We start from the raw sequence: 22439 nt of genomic DNA on the forward strand, positions 1-22439 counted from the left end.
TATATATATATTTCATTGATTTCAATAAAATTATTTTCACAATAGTAATGCCTTATCATTCTAATAAAAATTCGTTCACTCAGGATCTTCATTAACACACAACCAAGTAGATGGTTGAAGCTTCAGTTTACAATGCTGTAGCGCATGGCCATAAACCTTTCTTTTGGTATAAGAATGTCATATTGATATTTTAAAGCATTCTTCCAAAGTGCTGTTGTAGGCTCTGGTTTTATTGCCTCAATACTTTCTCCACTCATTTAGCCTCTTTTGATTTTTAATTGTATATGTCTGTTTCAGATTCAGAAAGTAGCAATTTTGGGGGGCCATGTTTACGGAATGAAAACTTTTTATGCATCAACTATGAATTAATTTTGAAAGATGTATTTCTTGTTTTCCATATATAAATACTTTTTACAAATCATACACCATTATACATATTCATGCAATAAAAACAAGAAAATATGAAAATAGAGCAATGAAGACACTCAACATAATTACATGGATAATGAATCAATGATGTCAACAGACTTAGGGGTCACTTGGGGAAAAGATGTCTTATATGTCTAAATTCTCCTGTATAAATAAAGGCTGAGAATTTGCATATAGATTTTTTTTAAATCTTTCTTTTTAAGATAAAAATAAAAGCATTTTGGCGTTTAGTTAACATGAATATTTTCTTAAATGTAAAGTTTTAAATAGAAACTTTACTAGCATCATTTTATTGACACCGTAAATGGGCTATATTTCTTTAGCTGAAATGAATGAACCTTTATATAAAATTACATACAACACATTTGCCTACTTTCAGGAAGCAATTACTAATTAAATGCACAAAAGTAACTAAAAATAATATGCCTTTCTAATTATCTTATCCAATTGACATTTTTTTATGAGAACTTCAACTAATGGGGATTGATACACATGGTTTTATTCTTTGCAGAATTTGCATGCAAAGTCACTTTGAAAATTCTTATGAAATTAAGAAATACAGATAAATACCTATTTACATGTCTGATTTGAATAGAAACACTTTTATTTTCAAAGTTAGTAAGCATAACTTTAGTTCACTGCCTGAATTCCAAATTAATGAACTCTAAAATGATATTTTAGTGTGCTTTTTTGGCTTTTATTTACATTTCATCATTGTGTTTGATTTCCTTAGTCTTGAATCAACAATCCTAAGAGAGATGCTCAGCGTCTGTTGCCCAGACCTCCTGTGTGCGTCATCTTCGTTAAGTCGAGTTTAGACTTCTCAGAGGTTCTACACAGAGTGAATTTGGAGATCGCCAGATTTGACCTCTGCCACTTTTTGTAGCTGGACTGCGTATGCCACAAGCATAGATAGTCATCACTGTCTAAAGTGTGGGGCAGCTTGGAATGGGGTGAAAGTTTCTGTGAAGTTACCGATCACAGCCATAAACGGACAGCGGAGCAACTGACCACCTGAGTTCATGTTTTATCTGCATTCTTTTGATAAGATGATAGGTAGAATGGAAAGAATGCAGACCTTTATTAGGACAGACGGGCTTTTGAATACCAATTAAGCTGCACTCCAGATCTGTGACCTCTGGGAGATTACTTAGCCTTTCCTCATCTCAGTTTTCTCATCTGTAAAGTGAAGATAATAATGCCTTTCTTGCAGGGATGTTCTGAGGATTAGTAATGGTGGGTGTAACCCACGTAACACATGCCTGCCACATAGAGAGACCTCACTGTGTCATCATCATCATTATTTTTCCAAAGACCTATTGTCTGTGATTTAAATGTGTGCTATGTAGGTTATAATCTCTGCTTCTCTCTAGCATTAACAAGCACAACTGAAAAACTGAAAACAAACTTTGGAGTAACCTATTTACATACATATGTACAAAAGTATTTCCTCAATTGTGGTAAAAATGTATATATTGAAGGAGAAATGAATGCATCCCATTGCAGAGGCACACAACTGAACCTAAGTCTGTTTGCACCCCTAAACTGACTGCAGTGTAAATAGATTTTGTATTCTAGATACAAACCAGCCAACTGAAAATGTTGTGAACTTATTCCTAACCAGAGAAGAAAGATACAGGAGTGTGGCTCTAAGTTGTGGTCGTAAGGTCAAGATGTAAAGAGGAGAAACTAGAACTTCACCACTGTGGATGGCAGAAGGACCCAAGGCTCTGTTAGGGAAAATGCTGTTTGTAAGGCCCACGGACAATTGTGTAGGGACGATGATTGAAATGGTCCTCCTATTTTAACCTGTTTGTGAGGACACTCCTACCTTTGAAGATGATGACCTTAAATAACCTCATCTAGAGGGAAATTTTCCAAATAAAATCATTTACCACTGAACATGCTTGGCACTCTCCATGAGTGTGCAGTGAAGCAAGCTCACCAGTCAGAGTTTAATTATATAAGGGCTGTATTGAATATAGTCAAGTTTAAGGGTATCACATTAGAGACAGCATACTTTTCCCCACTAATTCAAACATACCTAGTTTTTTCCTCCTGAGTTAAAATAAATCGTTGTGTTTTTTCTGGCGTAGGTAGTAGAAGAAAGGGAAAAAAAAAAAAAAGATGCAGAGTCTCACTCAGCAAAGGATCGCACACTCTGGGAAGCACTCCAGAGCTGGCACCTGCCAATTCACCTCACCCCTCTCCGTCCAGGTGGCTGGGGGGGTCATGGCAGGCCAAGACACATTATTTAAGGTTTAGTGTTTTGTTTTGTTTGCTTCCATTTTTTTCCTCAAGCATATATAGTTGAGTGTGTGTCATCTGTACATAGAATACTGTTCCGTTGTAATACCACTGGTTTTTCTTGTTTGTTTTCTGTTTATTTTAAAGAGTGAGTTTTAGAACTTACTCTAAATATTTTTTGTACTTCAGAGTAGGTAAAATACATCAGCCCCTACGTGGTACCTGGCATTTCATAGACAGTCAATGCTTCTCACTTTCCTCCTCTCCCTCAGAGCCCTCGTCTTTTCTTGCAGTCTCCAGTTTTCCTGTGATGTGACTACATTCACACAGGCTCCCCAGCCCTGGCCTCTCTGTTACGTTGCAGTCCTCAGCTGAGTTTAGGTAGATAGATTTCCTTCCCTTAAACTCACTCTTCAGAGCTGAATTCATCACCTTCCCTTCTGCTTCTCTTTATCTGAAGAGCCAAGAGAGACAAGTTCAAATGTGTGCTCCACCAGCTTCTCTTAGTGACCTTGAGCGGTACCTAACCATGGCATCCAGGCATTCTAGGAGCAGATGCTTTTTCCTTTAACCTCCACTCCTTTGGTTCATTCAACAAATACTTTTACCTCCATAACAGCATAATTATTGAATATGATTTAAATAAATGAAACAAACTAATGAATGCCTACAGTTTGCCAGCTAGGGAAACAGTTGATGAAGAAGTGCATGACGTCCCTGTTTTCACAGAGTTCACAGTCTCTTGGAGGATAAAGACAAGTAAACAATAACAATAGAGTGCGCAAGTACAGGGAAGACGTGAACTCGGTGCCCAGCCCAAATCTAAAGTGTCAGGGAAGATCCCCTAAGCTGTATCTAAGCAGAGTCCTAAACAACAAGCAAGCATTAGCACGTGAAGAGAGGATAGGAGTGTCCTTGCCAAAGCAAAAAGCATGTGACAGGGACCCAACAACACAGAAGAGAACCTGCCACATTTCAGGAAGTAGGAGAACTCTCATGTAGCTGGAATGTGCAGTGCAAAGGAAGGAATGGCACAAATTAAGATTAGAGATATAAGTGTAGCTCCCAACATGGATCTGTATAAACCCATCATAGAGTTTACATTTGATTGTGTGCACAGCAGAGGAAGAATGAGAGGCGCTGGTGAGAAATGACAGAAGCCTAAACCAGGATGGCGGAGACAGGAGCGAGCAGTAGCTGGAGGAGAGAGCAGGGTTAAGTGAAGTTTTCTTTGAGTTTTTGTTGTTGTTGTTCTTGTTTTAAGGTAGGAGAGAGTTTATTAATTTTAAGTGCTGATGGGAAGGAGCCAGAAGCAAGAGAGACCTTGGAAGATATATCTCTAAAGAAGGTATGTACAGGGGCCGGCCTGGTAACGCAGTGTTCAGTGCATGCGTTCCGCTTCGGTGGCCTGGGGTTCAAGGGTTCGGATCCCGGGTACGGACATGGCACCGCTTGGCAAGCTATGCTGTGGTAGGCATCCCACATATAAAGTAGAGGAAGATGGACACAGTTGTTAGCTCAGGGCCAGTCTTCCTCAGCAAAAAGAGGAGGATTGGCAGCAGATGTTAGCTCAGGGCTAATCTTCCTCTAAAAAAAAAAAAAGAAGATATGAGCTAGATGGGTCTAGATGCATACATTTATAAAAATGATTCTGAAGACATTGCACATGTTGGCTTCTAAGTTCTCTGAAGTAGTTGAGGTCGTCTACTGAGCTTGAGGTGGTGATAGTAACACTAGAAGTTTGGCTCATTCAGCAGATTTTTATTGAGGACTTACTTTATGGAGTTGGTAAATGACACAATATGATTCCTGCCCTCACTGTGCCTCCTGGTGGGAGAGACAGGCCATTAAATAATGTATTATCCAATTATTTAATTATATGTATATATACATATTTTTTTTTTCATGAGGAACATTGGCCCTGAGCTAACATCTGTTGCCCATCTTCCTCTTTTTGCTTGAGGAAGATTGTCGCTGAGCTAACATCTCTGTCAGTCTCCCTCTGTTTTGTATCTGGGACGCTGCCACAGCATGGCTTGATGAGCAGTGTGTAGGTCCACACCCGGAATCCTAACCTGTGAACCCTGGGCTGCTGAAGTGGAGTGCATGAACTCAACCACCACACCACTGGTCTGGCCCCTGTTTAATTATGATATTTAAATAGTGTGAGGAAGATGTGCAGGATGCTCTGATAACATAAAAATGAGAAACATGCTCTACAGGCTCAGGAGAGACTTTCTGGAGGAAGAGCTGTTTGAGCTGAGCTCCGAAGACGCATCAGAATGACCTGGGGCTTCAGGTGAAGGGGAGAGCTTGAGTAAATGCTTTGGGGCAGGAGGACGAGGCAGGGATCAGATCACGCAGAGCCTCATAAACCATGTAAAGATTTTAATCTTTTGTGGAAGAGCCATTGGAAACTACATTTCCAAGAATGTTAAGCGAGGGAATGACAAGATCAGAATAGCGCCTTAAAAAGATGTCTGGCTGCTGGGTGATGGCGGATTCAAGTGGCTGATGAGCAGATGTGGGACAGCCATTAGGAGGCTGTTCCAGGAAAGGAGGCAAAAATGGTGTATCTTGGACTAGTGTGGCACCAGTGTCAGTCAAGAATCATAGATCTGAAGGATATTTAGGAGGTAAAATTGGCAGCCTTTGACAACTGTTTGATTATAGGGGTACATGAGAGAAGTAACAAGAAGGCTCCCAGGTGTGAGGACAGAAGAGAATGGAGGACTGAAATTAACAATACGAGGGTCTAAGAAATAGAATTGATAAGGAAAACATAGAATAATTGCTGGAGAGTATGAATGTATGTCATTACTGCTCCAGGATTGTATGGTTTTTCTGTTCTCAGTAGTCCAGAGGTGGAAGTAGAGAGGGGCTACTGGACTGCTCTTAGACTGGAAGTTTCCTTGGAAGTGTGATGAAAGGACAATGCATTAGAAATTTGAGGATATTAGGAAAATAGTGGGAGAATTATGGCCATGGAAGTGAAGACATGAAGGGCTGTTGGATAGAAAGAAAGAAAAGAAAAGCACATGAGGTCCTTATGATAATAGGTGACGGAGGGATAACTGAGTGACAGATCTAAAAGGATCAGAGGTTGAAATCGTAGTGGAAAGTTTGAATTTAATATTTTAGGAGTGAAATAGCTCCTAGTGACGGCAAAGTCTAGGTTTACCCACTGAGTGGTCAAAGTGAAGTAGAAGGGACGGTCCCTAGAGGCCAGGAATTCAGGGAAGGAAGAGGCTGGCCTTCTGAAGGGTGGTATTCACATGGATGTTGAGGTTACCCAAGAGGCTGGCAGGACTGAGGTGCAGAGAATGACAAGAGCCAGGTGCTAAGGTCTTAGAGCGGCGGTTCTCGACAGGGACAGTACTGCCCACTGGGGAGAATTATAGACATTTGTAAGAGTACTTTTTTAAAATATCAAAATAGCCGAGAGGACCAGGGACATAGACTTTACATCTCTAGGGAGCAAAAATCTGACCTGCACCCCACATCACTTCCAGATGTGTGCTAGACGTTCATGGACTGACTAGATGACTCAAGCTGTGCTGAGGTTTCCAGATAAGAGATCTGCCTTCTGTGACACTGAAGCACTGTCCCATGCCATAGGGAATTATTTTTGTGCCACCCTTATGTGCAAAGTACAGGTCATTTGCAACAGTATTATTTTCTTCAATTTGATGGTCTTGACACGTTATTCCTTTTTCAATGCAGGCTCTTTCCCTCTTTGTTTATCCTATTCCAGTAAGTCTCATCTGTTCCTTCTGTCCAGTTGCTAGTCCTTATTCTGACGTTCACCTGTACCCTTGGGCTTTCATTTTCCTGTACTTTCTTGTACAGAATGGTTCCTGGTCTTTTTGTTACTTTTAAATCCAAACTTATTTATTATAAATAGGTGCAAACATCTGACATCATTTTCTCTAGTCATGCCCAGGTATTTACATATTGAAATACAAATTGTTTTATTATAAATTATTCTTTTTCATATGTTACAGTTAGGGCATTATTTTAATTGGAGGGAGGAATTATATGTACTAATAAGCTATATTAGCTATGATTCTATTTCAGGATATAAATGAGATGTTATGAAGTATTGATTATAAAAAGGGAGCGTTGAGAACCACTGTCTTAGAGAAGCAGGGGATGGTGTGAGAGAATTGGTACTTTGCAGCAGTGCGAGGACAGGAAAAGGGTGTACTGAGTGACCAGCAGGGGGACAGGTCTTTTTTTCACAAAGTGAGGGGCGTTAGAGCAAGGAAGGCTCAGTCCCCAGCTCCTGCCTGTTCATCTTTGCTCACACTTTCCCTCCGCCCGGCATGCCCACACTGCTATTCTCTGTCCACCGGTATGTTCTTCATTGTCCAGCCTAAAACCTTGTTCATTTCAAAGCTCAGAAGAGGAAGTTGGCAAGAGAATGACACTCAGATGCCTGGATTCTGTGCTAGGCACTATGTATAAGTTTTCGTTTATTCCTCTTAGGAAGGGAACATAATTACTTTTATTTACTTATTTCATAATTACTTTTAGAATTAGAATGAAGCCTAATCAAGCTCAAATATTTTATTGAGTGTCTCAGTCTGTTCAGGCTGCTATAACAAAATACTGCAGACTGGGAGGCTTATAAACAACAGAAATTTATTTCTCACAGTTCTGGAGCCTGGAAGTCAGAGATGAGGGTGGCAGCATGGTGGGGTGAGGGCCCTCTTCCGGGTCACAGACTTCTCCTTGCTCAAGCGGCTAGGGAGCTCTCTGAGATCTCTTTTATTTGTTTACTAATGGTTTTGTTTTGTCTTTGCTGAGGAAGATTTTCTCTGAGCTAACATCCACTGCCAGTCTTCCTCTTTTTTTTTTTTTTTTTTTTTGTATGTGAGCCACCACCACAGCATGGCCACTAACAGATGAGTGGTGTAGGTCTGCACCCTGGAACCGAACCCAGACTGCCAAATCAGAGCACACTGAACTTAACCACTAGGCCACTGGACTGGCCTGAGATCTCTTTTGTAAGAGCACTAATCCCAGTTGTGAAGCTCCACCCCTTTGACCTACTCACCTCCCCAAAGCCAAACCTTCTAATGCCATCACACTGGGCTGTAGCATCCCAGCATGTGACTTTGAGGGGGGGGGCACACACATTCAGACTGTAGCATCCAGTATCAGCAGATGGGGGAGTCATGAAGATGGGAATGCAGCTCACGGCAGTCTGGCCCCAGGGCTTGTGTTCTGCCCACTGCAAGACACCATCATTAAGGAGACCCTGGTGGCAGAGCTGTAAGAAGCTGGCCATTTGGGGTTTGTGCCCCTCTGACTTTTGATTTCAGACTCACATTTGAAACTGCTCTTTGTTTTTCGTCCCCAGTCTCCTAATCATTTAGTCTGACTCTCTCAACCCAGTTTCTTTCTTTGAAAGCAGAGTTCACTTACCATCTTTTATTCTCCACCACATTTACTATATGCCTTGTTCATTATAGGTGTTTGGTATGTATGTGTTGATTGATTTAAATATGTAAGGTCTGTGCAAGTGTTCCAGTGCTTAAGAGAGGGTCTTGACAAATGTAAATGTGCTGGTGGTTTTGCATATTTAAAATGCATAATTAGATTTGCAGCTAAAATAAAATCAAGGTTCCAAGATTTTCTTTTATTAAGATCTAAAAACATTTGAAACTGAAATTATCACTTCCCATACTGTGCAATTTAATTTTTTAGATGCACGTATTTTTTAAGTTCTTCTGCATACCGTTACTTGGTAATGTGCTCAGATACTCATGAGGTGTTTCATTTAAAACGTAAATGTTTTTAATCTTTTTAATGGAAAGGTGGAGATTTAAAAAGTGAAAAATCAACAAAAGAACTCCACCCTCTCATGGGCAGCTTAACTAGAGAGAACCTCTTTACTTGCGATGCATGTAAAGTTGGATACATGTTTTCAGTCTGTCTTATGGATTCATGTCAATTCCAGAAATATTTATATGGTGTTTTGCTGAGTAATGAGTTTGTATTATCCTGTTTTTTCAGGTCCTGTAGGAGTAGGTTTGAATGAACTGAAACGAAAGCTGCTGATCAGCGACACACAACACTACGGTGTGACAGTGCCCCGTAAGTTTTGTACTATTCGACGCTGTTACGATTGCCCTAATAATGACTGCTAGCACTTACACAGCATATGCGATGCCTAGCACTGTTCTGAGCATTCACTGTCTAGACCTCAGAACAGCCCTATGAAGGATGTAGTGACATTATCTATGTTTCACCGAGGGGGAAACGGAGACAAAAGAGTTAGGGATTTGCCCTGGATCACACAGATCATTGGCAGGATATCTGTTAATCTCAGCTTCCCTACTCTCAGATTTTTATGGTGAATTTTAATATACATATGACATCAAATTATTATTTATAAGTTTTCTTCTAAATAAAAGTCTATTCTGTTTCGTAAAATAAGTGCCGATGTTTTTCAGAGTTTTTCACCAGCTTTAAGGTTAGAAGGAGCATACCACTGAAGGAGCTGAAGGAGGCTTGTTATAGTATAAACCTTTCTTAATTACTTTTTATATGTAGGAATTGGCAGATAGTGTTAAATGGGCCTTTCGTGGCCATATAATCCAAATAGGGGAAGCTTCTTTTCAGTACACAGAATTAGGTCTATTTTTAGAAAGTAGTTTTCATGGGCATTCTTACAAATGAAATGTGATGCTGGAAGCATTTTGATCTCCAGAATAAATGCCATTTGACTACTTAATATGTTGATGTTAGAAAGTCATCTAAAAGAGTAAATTGAAATGTTGGCTTTTTCAAGTGGTTTTAGTACTATTTAAAAACATCGTTTGTATATTGCCCTTAGCAGTGTTCTCTAGTTTTGGAAGAGTTCAGCTTTATTTTAAAATTATAATTTTCTATTACTTCAAGTTACTCCTTGTTACTACCTTTTTCCAAATCATTGTTTGTAATCATTTTCAACCATAAGTTATAGGACTGTGCTGGTTTCCACCGACAGAGATGAAAGGAAAGGAAAATGTGGTATTAAACATTTCTTTCTTTCTTTTTTACTTTAATTATTCACTTCTCTTATAAAAGCTGAATTGCAATATACAGGTAATTAGAAAATTTTACAAAAAATTGTTCAGCTTACAGGTGAGCAATTACAAAAGAGGATGGAAAAAACAGATTACAAAGGAAAATAATGCATTTATTGATTTTCTTCTGTGTGTTCATCTTTTATTTGCCTGAAGTTATTTTGTGCTATCATGTATAAGATGGGCGCTATCTCTGTTTCACAGAGAAGGAAACGAAGGTAGAAAGAATATTTTGACTTCATCAGAATTCCGTAAGCGCTGGCTGCCCTTGCCTTCGAAACCAGGTTTTATGATACCACTTTTCATGCTCCTCCTCCTGTCTAACACTAGACAAATCCTTTCAAACTGCACATTCTCTTTATTGCAGCCCAGTTAGCCCATCTTCCTTTTGAAGATGATAAATATCAATAAGACTGTCTGTCAAACATAACCCTCCATGATAGGCTTTTTTTTTTCAGATTTTTTTCTTTTTTGCTAAGAAAGATTAGCCCTGAGCTAACATCTGTTGCCAGTCTTCCCCCTTTTTTTTCTTCCTCAAAGCCCCAATACATAGTTGTGTATTCTCGTTGTAAGTCCTTCTAGTTCTATGTGGGATGCTGCCACAGCATGGCTTGGTGAGTGGTGTGTAGGTCCACACCCGGGATCTGAACTGGCAAACCCCAGGCCGCTGAAGCAAAGTGCACGAACTTAACCACTATGCCGCTGGGACGGCCTCAATTCATCATAGTTTTGATATTACTCAAGGACCCAGGGCCAGGTACTTTGGGCTTAATTCATCCAACTATTAAAATGATATTTCCCTCTGAAGTTTTTACAGAAATTGACAACATCCAGAAAGTTTCTGGGGCTGGGACTCTCCAAAGAAATTCCCAAAGTAGTAATTTTCCACTCTGATTCACTTTTAAACAGGCGTTCATATCAAAAGATTCCCATATAGCAGTGCTTTCCAGACTTGCTTGATAAAAGGAATCTCTCGGGGTTCTTTGAAAAGATTCCAAGGCCTTCCAGAGAGATTCTCCTTCGGGAGACCTGACAGAATGCCTGAAAATCTGGATTTATAGCTTCATGCCCGTGATTCATCATCAAGCATGTTTGGAAAACACAGCCATAGCATCAACTCAGGACGATTTAATTAATTAAAGAAGAATACATTCTAAGATCAATTGCGGAATTTTAGATTGTTTTCCTTTGTAAAATACTTTAGAGTTTTGATTATTGGGAGAAAAATTATTGCTTTGGTTGTACCACCAGTATTCTGCTTGATGTTTAACTCTCTAATTCTCCTTTCTAAAACTTGTACTAAATATCCAGCAGAATGAGTCAGTTGAAAAAGATGTGGAGCAGTGGAACTCTCACACGTTCCTGGTGGGAGTGTAAGTTAATGCAACCACTTTGGAAAACTGAGTGGCAATATTTACTAAAGCTGAGCAAACACATACCTTATAACCCAGGGATTCCACCCCCGTACACACCCGACAGAAATGCATATGACATATACTCAGATTTTCTTGGAAGCCTTCATAAGAGCTCAAAACTGGAAACTACTCGAGTGCCCGTGAGTAGCAGATTGGATAAGTCAATGACAGAATACCGCAGCGCGGAACGAACCATCTGTTACTGCACGCAGCAGCACGAACCAACCCCACAACATCATGGTGAGCGAACGGAGGCGGACACGAAAGGGAACATGCAGTATGACTCCATTCTTATACACACAGTAAAAGCGATGCTGATGTGTGCTGTTGAAAATCTTGAGGAAATGGATCGGAAGGGTGATTCTGGAGTGCTGGCGATTTTCTGCTTCTTGCTAGAGTGCTGGGTTACATGGGTGTATTCGATCTGTGACAGTTCGTCAAACTTACACGTGAACTTTTCTGTCTGTATATCATACTTCAGGTTTTTAAATGTTAAAAAGAAATACTGGGTAGTTTAGTTAATTGTGGTTTGCTGATATTGATTTCCTGGTTTCGATATGTGCTATAGTCATGGAAGATGTTACCATTGGAGCAAGCCGATGGTTACACGGGACCTCTCTGTGCTATTTTTGAAACTTCTTGTAAATCTATAATTATTTCAGTTTTTAAAAACTATTAAAAAGGATGCTAAATCAGGTAAATGCTATTGCTCTTGGGCTAAAATGGCTGAACAAATGACATGATCTTTTAAAATTATCCGTATAGCCATATTAAACATTCAAACTTGCTTTTAAAGAAAGTGGTGGCTGGGGCTGGCCTGGTTGCGTAGTGGTTAAGTTCACACATTCTGCTTCAGCAGCCTGGGGTTTGCGAGTTTTGGTCCTAGGCATGGACCTACATACTGCTCATCAAGCCATGCCATGGCAGCATCCCACATACAAAATGGAGGAGGATTGGCACAGATGTTAGCTCAGGGCCAATCTTCCTCACCCAAAAAAGAAAAAAAGTGGTGGCCAAAGCCCCTGTTTCTGCCTCTTTGCTTCTCTATGGGTAATTTCATCCTTGATATGCAGCATCAACATTGTTTATCATCATAGGCTGCAAGTTGTCATAGGCCATAGGCTATCATCAGTAAAGCTAAATGACTGTTAACATAACCAGTCTTTCAAAAGAAGCTCTCAGTAAATTAAAGTAGTAAACAAAAAGTATTGCAGAAGATACCAAATACCTGATGGATTCCGAAATCTTTGCAGTCTGGAATTTGGGCACTCTGTGAACCCCAGCTGTTAATCACTTTCTGTGGTTTCTCATGAACGCATATATCACAGTTGTGTGCTTTCATAGATTTCGGAGTACTCATGTTCTAGAACACTTCTTTGTCCCTGGGATGCCTCAGTTGAGATTTCTAAAAATATACATACGGTCAGGCGTTGCTTAACAATCAGGATACAGTCTGAGAAATGTGTGGTTAGGTGGTTTCATCGCTGTGTGAACATCGTAGAGTGCACTTACACAAACCTGGATGGTATAGCCTCCTACACACCTAGGCTGTGTGGTACTCATCTGATGGGACCACCAGTATATCTGCGGTCTGTCATTGACTAAAATGTTGGAAACTGGGGTCCAAGTTAAAAAATTTTTTTCCTATCTCACCATGGCGGTTATTCTGGGATTTTGCAAGGGAAGGGAAAGAGGGTAGAGTTTGTCTCGTATTGTCTGATGTTTGTCTTACACTGTGAACACAGTGGGTACTCAGTGAACTAAGGCGAGGTAGTGGCCTGCATTGTGGTTAGTGTGCCCATCTTTCCCTTTGAATTCCCTTCTCATGAGGATTTTCAGATCCCTTATTCAGGATTCCTCACCGTTAATGAGTTTGTGAGATTCCTGTGGTACCTCATTGCAAGTAGACACTAAAATCAGTAAAATGACGTCAGACCTGGATAAGTCTGGTTGATCATGATAAGCAAACAATTCGATTGTAGACATGTTACCTTTTAAATGTGTTTGGTAGCATCATAAATGTCTTGTTCACTTGACATGGTTCTAAATATCTTTAACCCTCCCAAGTGGATTCCATGTGTCAGACCAGTGATCCTTAAAGTGTTGTTCCAAATTTTCAAAGGGTTCTGCCATTACAATTGAGTTAAAGACAACCTTTTCTCAGTTCATGAGAAACAAGTTAATACACATAAAATTCTCAGTTTTGATTTGCAGCAATACATTTTTCTTAAGTCTACTATTTGCTAAAAGAACACCAAAAAACAACAACAAAGTTAAGTGATAAATGAATGTTAATCCTAAACTCCAAAGCAAGGCAGCACACTAATTTAATATTCTTGGATGCATGTTATGTAATATACACTTTCATATTCATATTCTTGGATGCATGCGTATACACTTAGCTCTATTTTTCTGCTGTGAAATTCATTCTTAGCTTTTATGGTAGAATTAAATTTATCAGTACTTCATGCTGTTCCTGCAAAGGATGTGACATTCCATAAACGACAGCATGACCTCTTGGTGCTCCACCCATAGAAGTATGAAAAACTGTTCCAGGAGATCCGAATGTTGTATTAAAATATGTTTGCTAACTAAAGAGAAGGGAATTAAAATTTTGGATATAATTTAAATTAATTGGGTTTTATAAATCCATTACTTTTTGTATTGCATTACTTTTTTCCCACTTTCCATATTTTTCTTTTTATAACATTATTGAAATATAATTGAAATAAATTACACATATTTAAAATGTACAATTAGATCAGTTTTAACATATATATACACAAGTGAAAACACCACAGTCAACGTAATGAATATTTCCATCTCCTCAGAAAATTTTCTCTTGTGCCCTTGGTAATCCATCCATTCACCCCTGTCCCCAAGCAACCACTAATCTGCATTTTGTCACTATAGATTAGTTTGAATCATGTGGCATTTTGTGTAAATAGAATTACACATTATGTTCCAAATTATCTTTTGCCTGCCTTTTTTGACTCAGCATGATGAGTTTGAGATTCACTCATGTTGTTTCACAGATCAATAATTCATCCCTTTTCATTGCTGAGTAGTATTCCGTTGTATGGAAATACTACAGTTTGTTTATCCATCCATTTCCCTGGAGATGGATACCTGGGGGATTTTCCTCCATTTTTGACTACTACAAATGAAGCTACTATGAAGTTTGTATTCAACTCCTTTGATAGACATCTATTTTTGTTTCTCTTGGGTAAATTAAGTAGCAGTAGAATCACTGGGTCATATGATTGGTTTGTATTTAATTTTTTAAGAAACTACCAAACTGTTTTCAAAAGTAGTTACACCATTTTACAGCCCACTAGCAGTGTGTGTAAGATCCAGTTGCTACACAGCATTGCCAACACTTGGTATAGTCAGTTTGTAAAATTTTTCTCAGTGTAATATGTGTCTAGGGGTATCTCATTGTACTTCAGTGTGTATGTAATTGATGACTAATGATGCCATTCTGTGGACTCAGCCATTTATATATCTTCTTTGGTGAACTGTCTATTCAAATCTTTTGCTGATTTTTAAAAATTAGGTTGTCTCATTTTTGAGTTTTGAGAGTTCTTTACGTATTCTGGGCGTGCATCCTTTATCTGATAATTGTGTTACAAATATTTTCTTCCAGTCTGTGGCTTGCCTTTTCACTTTCTTAATGGTGTGTTTCAAAAAGCAAACATTTTTAATTTTAACAGAATCTAGTTTATCAGGTTTTTCTTTTATGTTTTGTGCTTTTTTGTGTTCTATTTAAAAATCCTGTGCTATCTCAAGATGACAAAGAGACTCTAGTTTTATCTGGAAATTTTCTAGTTTTAGGTTTTGCATTTGGGTCTTGATCCATTTCGATTTATTTTTTGTGATAGTATTTGGCAGACTTGTCTCATTCCTGTTCTCAGGGGAAAACAAGTCCATCTTTTACTATGAACTATGATGTTGCCTCATTGATGCCCTTTATTAGTTTGGGGCATTCCCTGTGATTCCTAATTTGCTGAGACTTTTTTTTTTTTCATAAATGGGTGTTGAATTTTTTTCTTATGCTTTTTCCTCATCTATTGAAGTAATCGTGTGTCATCCTGCATTCTGTTAATATGGTGAATTATTTTCAAACATTAGGCCAACCTTTTATTCCTGAGATAAATTCTACTTGGTTGTGATATAGTATGTTTTTAAAAAGTGTTGTTGAATTTGACTTGCTAATATTTTTGTTAAGGACTTTTCCATCTAAATTTATGGTGGATATTGTTGTGTAATTTTCTTCTTTTCTAGTCTTGGTCAGATTTGGTTATTAGGGTTGTACTATTATCATAAAGTGAGTAAAGCAGTAATTCTCCTATTTGCAGAAAATGTTTATGTAGATTAGTGTTATTTCATCGTTGAAGTCTCTTTTATCTGAATTAAAGTAGCCACTTCAAGCCACCTTATGCTTACTGTTTACATGGTATATTGTCTCCCATCTGTTTACTTTCAACTAATCTATGTCTTTATATTTAATGTGTCTTTCTTGTAGACCTGTAGACAGCATGTACTAGTGTCTGGCTTTTTTTACCCATTCTATCGATCTCTGCCTTTAATTGGAGTATATAGACCACAAACATTTATTGAATTATGGAAATGATTGAATTTAAGCTATTTTATGATTCTCTGTTTATCCTTTTTGTTTTCTTTTTTTTCCTTTTCTACCTTTTTAAAACAATTATTTGAATTTTTTTTGCATTCCATTTTCATTTTTCCTCTTGTCTTTCTCCTTATATCTCTTTGCATTACTTTTTGGCTGGTTGCTGTATGGTTTATAATATCCATATATCTAATCATTCACAGTCTACTTAAAATTAACTGTGCCATTTCCCATAAAGTACAGAAAACTTGCAATCTTATAAGTCCTTTTACTCCCTAGTCCCATCTTTTTCTTGTAGTTGTTAAAATGTATTATATCATACATTGAAAACTCCACCAGATACTATAACTTTTACTTTAAAACAGTCATATATATTTTAAAGAACTTAAGAGGAAAACAGTAGACTTCTATATGTACTCAACTATTTATTCTTTCTGTTGCTCCTTCTTCATTTTTGAAGATATAAGTTTCCTTCTTATCATTTCCTTTCAGCCTAAGAAGTTCCTTGAATATTTCTTTTAGAACAGATCTGCTGATGAATTCTGTTAGTTTCTCTTCATCTGAAAAGGTCTTTATTTTGCCTTTATTCCTGAAGAATATTTTGGTTTCTAGATTCCTTTCTTTCAGTACTTTAAAGATATTATTTCACAGATTTCTTGTTTTTATGATTTTTAATAAGAAATCTTTATCACTGAAATCATTATTCCCTTGTCTGTTTTGTGTTGTTTTTTTCTAGATGCTTTCAAGATTTTTTTCTTTATTTTTGGTGTTTAGTGGTTTGGTTATGATGTACTAGGCATGGTTTTCCTTGAATTTACTCTGGGATTTGTTAAGCTTTAAAATCTGTAAAATATATGTCTTTAACCAAATTTTAGCAGTTTTGGGCCATTATTTCTTCAAATACATTTTTTTCTGCCTCAGTCTCTTCTTCCTCTCCTAGGATCCCAATTACATATTTGTTAGACATTTCAGTCATTTCACACAGGTCCCTAGGGCTCCATTTCTATTTTTTTAATCTTTTTTCTCCTTGTTGCTCAGATTGTATAATTTCTATTGATCATCTTCATGCAGATACTGAGCTCATCTTGCGATTTGTTTCTGTTAGATCTTGTATGTTTCAGTTTCCATTTTGTTTTCTTTACAGTTTCTATTTATCTGCTAGGAATTCATGTTTTCGTCCATTTGAGCTGTTTTCCTTTACCTGTGAAGCACAGCTGTAACATCTGCTTAAGTCTTTGTCTGATGGTTCTAACTTCTGTTCTGGGTCATTCAGGGTTGCCATCTGTTATCTTTATCCTTGAGAATTGGTCATATTTTCTTGTTTTTTTTAATGTCGAATAATTTTAAATTGCATTCTAGATACTCTGAATGTGATGTAGTATCAACTCCAGGTCCTGTTAGAATATTCTGGAGAAAGTTGATGTTTTTATTTTAGCTAGAAATCGCCCAGTTTACTTGTAGACCGGAAGTTCTACCTCGTTTGCTGTGAGCAGTGGTTAAGTCGCACTTCAGTTCTCTAAACGTTTGCTCTGTTATCTGCCCTGTCCAGACCCAAACACTTGCGGGGTCCCGTGTAATTCGGGGATTAGTCTGACACTTGCGTGCATGGTCCCGACCTCAGCTCAGTTCTCTAAGCCTTTTCTCATTGGCCGGGTGTGCTCTTTACTTCTGTTACTCAGGGGTTAGAGAGCTGTGCATTCTACCCTCGGTTCGCTTCTTGAAACCTTTGCTCTGCTGGTTTGAGTTTGAACTGCATGTGCAGAGCTCAGAGGTTCTTCTTAGCCTGGTGTTGGTTCATCCACAGAGACCGTATTTTCTTCTCCAGCTTCTCTCCCTTCGTGGACTCGCTCCACACTCTCCGAACCACGGGGGCTCTTTTTTTCCTGGTTCTTTTCACCAAACAGTCGGGGCTTCTATTAGAGTTTAGTCACACATTCCACCCTGCTGCTCTGTGAATGCTTCCCAGCCTTAGGGCAAAGCTAAGGGAAGATCAAAGTTAGTCTTCCCCATGCAAGTTGACGCCCCTTGACAGTTTACCTCCTCCATTAATTTTCAGAGTGCTCAGATAGTTGCGTGTGGAAGACGGTAAAATAATTTCAGAGTTTACCTTGCCACCTAGTGGGCACTAGACCTGCTTCAATGAGTAAAGATCAGTAAACAGCAATAATAAGCATATTACTTGCAAAAGAAAGGATTTTTTCCTCAAGGGTTTAAATACCGTTTTTATTTAATTAACACATTAGAGAGCCTTCAAAACAATGAATAATAGGGCCAGCCCCAGTGGCCTAGTGGTTAAGTTCACCATGCTCCACCTCTGTGGCCCAGGTTCAGTTCCTGGGCACAGACCTATACCACTCGTCTGTCAGTGGCCATGCTGTTGCAATGGCTCACATACAAAAAGAGGAAGATTGGCAACAGATGTTAGCTAAGGGTGAATCTTCCTCAGCAAAAAAATAAAATAATAATCGTAATAGTACAGACACAATACAATTTAATTTTGAATCCATCTTCAAATCAGTATAATTTTAATATCGATGGAAAACCTGAATTAATGACACTTTATTAGCTAATTTGCTTTTTTATATTTTTTTAAATCTTGTTTAAGAAAAGTAATTAAATACACACTGATTTCTTTTTTAGTATTTTCCTTATGGTGGCTGATGGAAACTCTTTTTCTAAACTCTTCTTAATTACATCACAGACACTACGAGAGCAAGAAGAAGCCAGGAGAGCGATGGTGTTGAATACATTTTCATTTCCAAGCATTTGTTTGAGACAGATGTCCAAAATAACAAGTATGTGGAAGTTTTTAAGAATATTTGTGTGACTCTTGTTTTTTAAGCATGTGCCTATATGTGCAGTGTTAGCCAATTAAGGGTTCTCTTCCATTTGAAATGTATTCCCAATGTTTATACTTATATTTGAAACTGATAAAAAGGTGGTAATTCCATTAATAATTATCAATCTTCACCTGTCATTTTTAAATAACCTACAGCGGCTGCATTTCGGATAAGTTCAACGTGTAGGAATTATTTTGAAGAATGAAGGGAGGTTGCTAGTATATTATTGTGACCCCTTTCTACCCCACTTAGTGAATCTCAACATATAATTTGGACAGGATTTTATTTTGAAAGCTAACAGCTCACAGATCTCTAGTTCCACAGTCTCCTCCACACATGCTTCTCTCTCACTCATTGACTCTTCAAAACACTGAAATAATATTAATCATCTTGCTCATACCCTGTCCTCTCACTAACTCCAGGCCCCCTGCCCCCAGGTTTTCCATTTCCTTAAGCATGAATACTGTAGGGTATCAGAGAGCAGGGTGTGTTTTAATGCAGGGTTGTGGGATTTTATTGAAACATCAAAATGCTTTTTTTGTGTTTGGCACAGCAATCGTGTTTTTATAGCACATACTTGGTTCCATTAGCCACCAACCAGTTCCTCTCTCGTTCTGAAGCTGAGCTTGGTTATTCTGTAGTGTGCGGTGAAATTTCAGTAGTTTCTATTGTTCGGCTTATTCGCCATTTTATTGCATTGCATTAGTTCTAAAAAAGAGGTCATGGAAAACATTAGACTACTGCTGGCCTGAAGGACTTTTTTCTCCCGAAGTGTAATACAAGCAAGTGTTACTGATTTGAAAATGTAAAAGAGAAGATTTTTTAAAATTGACATTCTGGAGTACTTGGCCCTATTTATTTTATTAAACACAGTAAAATACACATTCAGCAAAAACAGCTTTTACCTATGAATTATGTCTTGCCACCAATATACTTTTTAGTTCACAAATGATTCTGATGCGTGTCTGATTTTCTACAGGTTTATTGAATATGGTGAATATAAAAACAACTACTACGGCACAAGTATAGACTCGGTTCGGTCTGTCCTGGCGAAAAACAAAGTTTGTTTGTTGGACGTTCAGCCTCATGTAAGTAAACAGTGAACCATTTAACACCCTTCTGGCCCATGTAACCCACTTCGCTTCATGTGAGCATTTCAACAGAAGGTAAATCTGAAGTCTACTCACTTTTGGCTTATATATGGCTTTTCCAAGATGGCAAAAAGCATTTAAATGTAATTTGAGCAGTCTGGTGAAAAAACCCATATTATTAGAAAAGAGAAGTAGGGGAGGCCTCCAGATCTGTGTTTGTAACTCTTGTTTATATTCAGTTTTTGCCAAGTATAATGACTCTTAGATATTTCTTCAGTGTATTTTGTATTTAAAAAAATACGTTACAGGGGCCGGCCCCGTGCCCAAGTGGTTAAGTTTGCACACTCTGCCTTGGCGGCCCAGGGTTCACGAGTTCAGATCTTGGCCGGACCTACACACTGCTCATCAAGCCATTCTGTGGCACCATCCCACATAGTGGAACTAGAATGACTTGCAACTAGGATATACAGTTTGTACTAGGGCTTTGGGGAGAAAAAGAGGAAGATGGGCCCTGAGCTAACATCTGTTGCCAATCTTCCTCACCAAAAAATAAAAAGTTACATTATATGTATAATGTATTATGTGTTGTTTATTATTATGAGTATTTAGAATATTTAACAGTGGACATTTTGGTTGTTGGTCTTCTGTCTTTGATTCTGGTTCTGTATCGATCCTGGAAGTGTAGACCCCCCATCTAGAGCTGTGGGGCACTTCACAGGAAGCATCCCACATGCGATCCTTTTTGCAGCTCGCGGGTAGATCTTTGCCTGGCACCCTGGGAACGCATGAACACTGTGAACTGAGAATGCCAGTGGATGAAGCCATGCAGTTCCTTCACAGCCACATATCCTCCAGCAGACAACCAACCCGTGGCATTTTCCTTGTTACCCAGGGGCCACAGATTCTCCCTCCACTGATGGTTACACGCTGGGCTGCACAACCTCCAAGAGCCAGAATGACCTGGAGAAGCCCTCCATTCCTCTTAAGGGAGATGAATCTGGAGCAGAAGAGTCCCAGGAATCACTGGGGCGGCTGACTCCTAACTTCAGCACCAGTGATGAAAGGGGCACCCCTGCTTATGCAGAACCTGTGTGCGCGTGTCCTGGGTCTCGTTCCCAGCTCTCTCAGCGTGGTTTCAACTCTGCGTTTGCAGGGCCTCACTAGCTCCTCTGTCGCCTGTCACCACCACCACCACCTCCCTCTCATGCACACACATAACCTGTCTGCTGAACCTTTCATGGAGTTTATGATTTATATTCATGTTCTGGAGAGGTCCTGACACACAGATTAAGACTATCGCCTAACTCTCACCGTTCATCAATCACCTTGATTATAGATGAGTCCCAGAAGCATAGTGTAAATAACATAAAATATTTCCTGGGGGAATGTTGACGAGCTCCATGGAAAGCAGGAGGCCTGTCCTTTTAGGACACTCTGAAGGGTGGAAAGAAAGAAAGAGGAGGCGAACTCATGCTGGAGATCAGGAAGAGGCTTAAATGGGATGGTTGGAAGACTCATGTGCAGAATGTGATTAACTCGTAGTATCCTTTGAATATTTGATTCAAAAATCAATTTCATGGTATTTTTAGCTGCTTCAGTTCAATATTAATTAGGGCATATTTTAAAACATTTTTAAAGGCAAGTTACATCCTCTCGCTTCTTTTCAGGGGTATTTATCATATTTAACTGTCAACAACTGATTGAATAATAATATATTGAAAGACCTACTGCCCTTAATTAGAAAATAATTTTAAGGAATTTCTCCTTAGAAAGAAAATTCAGTTTTATTATAAAGCTCACTCATGACATGATGAAGAAACATAAGAAAACTTATTTTCTTTCTTGCAGACAGTGAAGCATTTAAGGACGCTGGAATTTAAGCCGTATGTGATATTTATAAAGCCCCCATCAATAGAGCGTTTGAGGGAGACAAGAAAAAATGCAAAGATTATTTCAAGCAGAGATGACCAAAGTGCTGCCAAGCCCTTTACAGTAAGTACGAAGGTGCTCGGTGAGGAGACAGAAGCAGAACTTAAACTCATACCGCAGTAGTGACCACCTTAGAAAGACTAGTATATATATGTCGTGATCCAAAAACCTGTAAAAGAATTGTATTTAGGTACATACATTTTGAATGATTGCATTGTAATTGCTTTTCGTGCTTCTGTGGGTGGAGCTTTATATTACATTGACTCAAACTATTTTGTATGCTGTTATGCATACTTAAAAAATTTCTGTAGGCCAAGCATTTAGATAAAAGCTAGACCACTTCGTTTTCAGACTAGCCTTATTTCTAAAGGGAAAAATACCAAAGTCAGTGACTGTTATTCATTAGTAGTCTAAATGAAAAAGTTAATAATTTGCCTTTTTCGTCTCTGCATCAATAATCATATTTAGCATAATAAAAGAAAAAGCACCATTTTAGGTATAGGACAAGTAGACTTGTATTATTATTCAGTAATAGTATTTGTGTTTCCTGTGAGTGTTATTGGAAATGGCAGCTGTGGTATGTTAATGACTCTAATGACTTCCGGCAAGGCCTCTCCTTGTTTTTTGTTTTTAACCCTAAGATAATGTATTTACTTCAGGATCAAAAGTAAAAAGCAAAGAAATTAAATGTCAAGAGCTTCCTCCTCTCTTAAGTAATTCATATTTAACCTTTGTATTAATTTGTAAACTATTAATTGTGGTTGCAAAATACAGATGAT

The 22439-nt window shown here is 38.5% G+C and overlaps 1 protein-coding gene across 2 annotated transcripts in view; it reads left to right on the forward strand.

Annotated features, from left to right (window-relative positions):
* Window positions 1-22439, forward strand: part of MPP7 (MAGUK p55 scaffold protein 7) — a 241481-nt gene that overhangs the window by 215398 nt on the left and 3644 nt on the right. For both annotated transcript variants that reach the window (XM_046678620.1, XM_046678621.1), the window contains exons 13-16: window positions 8698-8778; window positions 18502-18595; window positions 19620-19728; window positions 21580-21723. In XM_046678620.1, coding sequence (XP_046534576.1) covers window positions 8698-8778; window positions 18502-18595; window positions 19620-19728; window positions 21580-21723 — 428 coding nt within the window. The remainder of the gene's footprint in view (window positions 1-8697; window positions 8779-18501; window positions 18596-19619; window positions 19729-21579; window positions 21724-22439) is intronic.

Source organism: Equus quagga, chromosome 12, assembly GCF_021613505.1.
Source record: "Equus quagga isolate Etosha38 chromosome 12, UCLA_HA_Equagga_1.0, whole genome shotgun sequence".
NCBI classification, from domain to species: Eukaryota; Metazoa; Chordata; class Mammalia; order Perissodactyla; family Equidae; genus Equus; species Equus quagga.